Below are 5,923 nucleotides of genomic sequence, written 5' to 3'. Positions count from 1 at the left end.
GAAAACACATTGCAGCTTTTCCAAGTGTCCCAGTTTCTGTCTTCACGATTTCATTCCAGTATTAACATAACTGTTAGAATTCATATCCCTAAAAATATCAGACAAATAAAACATAATTTGTTACAATCAGGTGAGACAGTGAGAAAGGAATAAAAGGAAACAAATTAAATAAGAAAGAATCTTGGCTTCTGATGTATCAGTTATCTTTCCTTCCCTGAACTTCTACTTTACGCATGTGTCAGATGCAAGTCAGGGGTAGCCAACTGAAACTTGGTTCCAAGACAAATGGACAGTTCAGATAAAGCAGCAGATATGATAAGAAGGACTGTTATTGACAAGCTGGTTTAAATTATTCTTAGTAATGGGCAGGAAATATTTTTCCTATCCTGAAAAAATTTCTGAGATGTCAAAAAAAATTTTTCATCTTAACTTGGCATGAAAAATCAAAATCTCAAACATTGTCTCAGTAAGACAATCTGAAAAAAAAATAGGTTTGGATGAGAAAAAATCCAACATTTTCAAAATGCTGCAATTTAGCTTGGAATTTTGTCTTTTTTTAAGCTCTAATTTGCATAAATTTAGAAAATGGAAGAGTAATTTTTAGGTAGTTTTGTTTGGTCATTTTATAGTGCTGAAATGGGATATTTTAACGATTCTGAACCTTTTTTGCCAAAGCTTTAAACTTTTCAAGATGAAACCTGATCTAAAAAAGTGTTGTCAAACCTAATCTTGTCATATGAACATTTTTGGCTTTGGCTATTTGACATCTTCTCATTAGAAAAGGTTTCATAAAGATATTCTCTGCTAGTTCTTGTGATGAGACTTTTTGATTTGATGAACTGCAAATCTTTCTTTTGGCAAATTGGACTCATATTGAAATGCTTAGGGAATATCCCTTGAGGAAGTCTTGTTGTATTTGATCATCGCTAGCCAGATTTAATATGCATTTTAATATATGGCTTGAACGCTTGAATAGTATTACCTGGTTCAGATTCCTGAGCATCTTGAGGCAGTCTGACGGACAGTGACTTCCCAAACCTCTGTGGCAAATTTAGAAGTGATTGACCGGAACTTTTAACAAGTGGAGATCTCCCAAGCCTATGTGAAACCTTTGGAGCACGCCTAGATATGTTCTCTCCAAAAGCTCTCCCAAATCTCAGGGGCAAATTAGCAATTGGTTTAATGCTTCTTTCTTCTGGATAATTTCTTCCAAACCTAAGAGGTAAATTAGCAACTGAATTTGGCATCTTGTTTACCGTAGCAGGGTTCATTTTAATGATATTTTTTGATCCCCAGTCTTTCATTTCTTCAAAATTGAGACTCCTCTGCTTTTCTTCCAAGATATTATCTTTAATCTAAAGAAAAAGAATTAAAAAAAGGTTGCTATCATTTTATAGGGCATTATTCCAGCTACCAATCACACAAAGCATTCCTTTTCATATCTCCTTAGAAAGCTGCTGGGTCACACGCTTTTTTGGATATCTAATGCTTTTTAGCTGTATTTGCTAAACTCCATTGTAGTGTGAGCTACTTTATATGGATTTCTTCATATGCAGACATTGTCCTGCTTACTTTTTCAGTACACTGACCACAGGAGCACATCGCCGTGTCAGTATACACAACTGTTCAAATGGTGTCAATTGGAAATATTTCTGAGCATAGGTGTCAGTACCTGGGCCATCAGTTAAGTGTGGACAGGAGTCATTGTCAGGTCCATATTTGCTTATATCACCAACTGAAGCTGTCTGGAGGGGAAGATGCTGACTATATTTAGTGACTTGACACAGACCAGCCTCTTACTCATCTGGTCTGGATGAACAGGAGGATGGGCCACGCTACCTGAAGGTAGGATTTCTTCCTAAGCACTGGGTGGATGCTTTTGACCCAATATCCTGCTGGGCTAACAGCTGGGGAAATGAATGGAAAGCGTTTGGGTCAAGTCCACATCATGCCTATTCTGGCCTTGCAGCATAGAGATTGCCCTGGGCTTTAAGTTTCTCTAATCCTCCACTAGTACACAAGATGCATTAGGAGCTCCTGGGCTCCTGATTTTTGTGTAACCAGCACAAAATCTACTTTTGTGTCTGTGCTGGCATACAGTGAGAACTGAGCCTAGTATATTACCTGTCTCTTGATGTAAAGGGCAGCTGTTGCCTGAAAAATAGCTGTATCAACATGACCATTTCCTATATAGCAGTGTTCCTGCCCTGAGCATATTGAAAATCACTTATTTTTGTGAAAAAAATAAGTTCCAAGCCTTAACAGCAAATATGTAAAAATATGTTTTTTAATTTCAGTTGAAGACAAAAATGCTACTAATCCTAATTTCAGTTCCTTATCCCCATTTGGTGACTTTCCCAGGAGCTTCTCCAGCTACTGGGAGAGAAGGGGAATGAACCATTCTAGTTCATACTCCATGATTAAAATATTAAATAAACTATCCCTCTGATTGCACCTGTGCACGCTGTCTAAAGTATATAAAAGACAGTGAGCTGAAGACCAGAGGATTTCACTAGCATAATTAAAGTTGTATTTTGGTTTGAAGGATCTTTATTACACCAATGATGATGAGTCAAAAAGAGAGGTTGGCTCTCATTTCCCAGGGAGTATTTGCAGGGCAGACAAGAAAAATAATACAGATGAACTGTGCAAATTTGATTTGGCATCTGTTGAGACATAATAAATGTGCAACCCTGCAAAGATATTTTTATAGTCAATTTCCAGAGTAGAATTTTAAGACCATTAACTATATTAGATTTATAATGTTCTCTGTTTATCATTATTCTTTGAGTATTACAAGCATGCCTTTATTAATTTTGGATTAATAATGTATCTGTTATATTATGTGCATAAAGTGCCTGACAGGAATGTTAATTTAGGCCCCACTGTGTAAGTAAGAAGCATTTCAGAAAAAGTCTCAACCTGATCGCAAGGCTGTATTGCAAGAAAATTGAAACATGAATTGATTTACACAGTGTGTGTGTCTGAGCAAATGAATTTCCTGAAAATTCTTTCAACAAGCCTTTTTCATACTGCTAGTGTTATAATGCTGAATACCGTGCAATGAAGTTAGGAGAGTCTTTGCCAGAAAATTGAAAGTGCTCAGTATCTGACCCACAGTTCCCCCAAATAATGTCATAGTAATACAGATCTTACCTCGTAATATTTATCATCATCGTCTTCTCTGCTCTGCAGACTGGACTTCATCAGTTCATCTAGGCACATACTATTCGATGTTAGAAAGACCACTGTAGCTAAAGCAAATAAAATCAACTCCTTGGTTGAAATTACTTTCATTTTTCTCAAATTAAGCTTACTTAGAGAGCTCAGAATCTGTACTGAAAAGAAAACTGCCATCATTTTATATGGTCAGAAAACAAAAAGATTTTGTTCCCTATGACATCAGTCTCAAAAGCTTCAATTCTTAGTATTAATTAGGGAAATAATTTGAATATATTTGAAGAATATTGGGAATTTCTTTTGTGAACGTTTTTAACCAACATAGCTTCTTGTTAGGGACACGGTGACTTTACAAGTATTTTCTTCTGGTGAAATATGTCTTAATTAGCTAAACTTGAGAGCCATAACAGTAGGGACTTAAAACAGCCACAATGTTCCATCACTAGTAGACAAAACCACCTTGTTTCTTTCTTTTGTATCAGTGTTCTCAGAAGGATTCTTCTGCTTAAATGGTCCTTTTGGACCATATAATGCTTGTTTATAGTTATTTACAACTAGGGACATTTGGCCCATTGAAATCAAGTGCTGTCTATTGAAGTGGTTGATCAGGTCACAAGAGATGTTACGCATTGATGAGACCTATTGACGTACATAGTGTCTATGCTCTAAATTGAACACGTTAATTCGTGTTCATCAGTTAAGTTTTTAGAAATTTCAAAGGTCATGTTAGATCTATATTCTTAAGGCCAAATTTCCAACAGCAGTTTTTAAAAGGGCATCTGCCGCTTTGCTGCATGTGGTGAAAGCACTGGACTGCCCATGCGTGTTCTGTCCCAGAAGGGGATTCAGACTGCACACTAAATATGCCCTTAAAGCACATGTTGAATTGGTTGCTAGATAGGCTGGTGAGCCAGACTGCCATAAAAAAGGCATATTGTGTTGTTCTTCCATTTGTTATTCTTAAGTTCTTGAAATGATTGCCTAAATCTCGTATGTTAATGCTTAAAATCAGCTGCATAAGGAGAAATCTGATTGCACATGGTAAATACTCATACTGGAAAATTGGACTCTAGACAAGTTATTTTGCAATTCAGCACCAGGGTTGTAAAATGTCCGTTCCATCACAGCACTGGCAAAGTTGTCCCAAGAGAACATGTTTTATGCTGTGGGCAGCATGGGTAGTATGGACTGTTTATCAGTTGACAGTATGTTACTGTGTTTACTGCACTGTAGAGCTGAAGGATATGCAAGTAACCTCATTTTAGAATTAAGTTGGCTGTTTTTATAGGTTTAAAGTTGTGTGGCATGCATGGAGTCATTTCTGCCTTAGATTCTCCAAAACAGATCCTGGAGGCCTTAAGCAGCTTTGTATTAGAGCTAACAAGATACTCAAACCTCCTTTCGGACTCATGAGAACCACAGGTCGTATGCTGGAAACTGCTCTGACATGACTGCACCTCTAAGTTGATCAAGATAACAGGAAACACTAAACCTATCACCTAAATTGTTTACTAGAGCCACTTAAAGTGAAAAAAGAAGAAAAAGAAAGTCCAATGAATTATCTCCTTGGGAGAAATAACAACTTCTCCTTCTTTCCCTCTCCCATAATGTAATACTCATCAATAGCAGGAGAAGCAGAAGCCCTGTCTTCCAAGCTTGGACCATCTTGTCCCCATTCCCCATAGATACATGGTTCCTGTGTCCCCCAACTCCTCTAATTACTGGGGATCATCTCGGGTAGGAGAGAAGTGGGTTGGGGGTGTCTCCTTGAAGGTGACAAGAGTAAGCAATTTAGAGGGAATTTGAAGCTCTCTTGAGGAGAGGATGAGATGAGGGGGCTGGGGAGATATTGTACAGTGCCTACTATCAGACTCTCATACTGTCTAGTGAACCCTCTGGCAAACAGTGGACTAGCTAGGCAGTGTGTATGATCTTGCCTGGTAATTCCTATGAAATACCACTCTCTTAGCCCGGCTTCAGTGCCCACCCACCTGCCACCATTCCCCATATTCATTCCAGATAAATAGTGTACCTGCACCAGAAGGGTGCTGGATTTTCTCCCATGAGCTCTCTGAACTCCGGGGGTTGAGTTCAGGGATCAGGAGTAATCCCATGCCCGAGATAAGGGCCATTAGGCTTTTGGACACCGGAGCATTGGTTTGCCATGCTAGCTGAGCTAAGGTGGTGGGGCTGAGACTAAGGGGTCAACCAGATGAGAATGCTGACCTGGGAACCAGATGTAGAGGTAACATCCAGAAGCACAGCTATGGGGGGAGAGCTGTGGGGTGTTGTGTGTCTACCCAGGTGGCCTGCTACTGGTATCTGAGGTGAACCTGCCTGGCATAGTGTGTGTGGGGAAATGCCTCCCTTCCCAGGGGAGAGGGAAATCCCACTGACAGAGCTGGAAGTGAAAAGGTAACAGTTTCTCTCAGGTGAACTTTCTCAGGTGGAGAGGGTGTGAAAGATTCTGCCCATTTTTTATGTGACAGGAGACCATTAAATTGTTAAAATAGATTTCAGTGGTAGTAGTGAGCTAATTAGGAGCCCCTGTGAGAAAAGAATGCATTTTAATCAGTTACTGGCTTTTGTGTGCTGCTTTCCCTCGTTGTTGTAGACACTATTTACATTCATTTCTCATTGTTTCTTTGCTATATGCAATCCTTCTGGCCCTGGCTGACAGCAGAAAAAGTTGGGTTCAAAGATCTGGTGCTTCCTTCAGAAAACTGCTGGAAAAAGTGAAGTA

The 5,923-nt window shown here is 39.0% G+C and overlaps 1 protein-coding gene across 1 annotated transcript; it reads right to left on the bottom strand.

The window, feature by feature from the left end:
- Nucleotides 1–926: 926 nt before the first annotated feature.
- On the bottom strand, nucleotides 927–3,297 carry NPVF (neuropeptide VF precursor). The gene is made up of 2 exons (XM_009466499.2): nucleotides 3,157–3,297; nucleotides 927–1,355 (listed from the first exon to the last, which is right to left on the bottom strand). Exons 1-2 carry the CDS (start codon nucleotides 3,295–3,297, stop codon nucleotides 927–929), a joined length of 570 nt encoding a protein of 189 aa, XP_009464774.2.
- Nucleotides 3,298–5,923: the final 2,626 nt, after the last annotated feature.

Source organism: Nipponia nippon, unplaced genomic scaffold (assembly GCF_047370975.1).
Source record: "Nipponia nippon isolate SJK-2023a ecotype South Korea unplaced genomic scaffold, ASM4737097v1 scaffold_1, whole genome shotgun sequence".
NCBI lineage: Eukaryota > Metazoa > Chordata > Aves > Pelecaniformes > Threskiornithidae > Nipponia > Nipponia nippon.
Note: the sequence above shows the minus strand (reverse complement) of the source record. Positions and strands in the feature narration are given on the sequence as shown.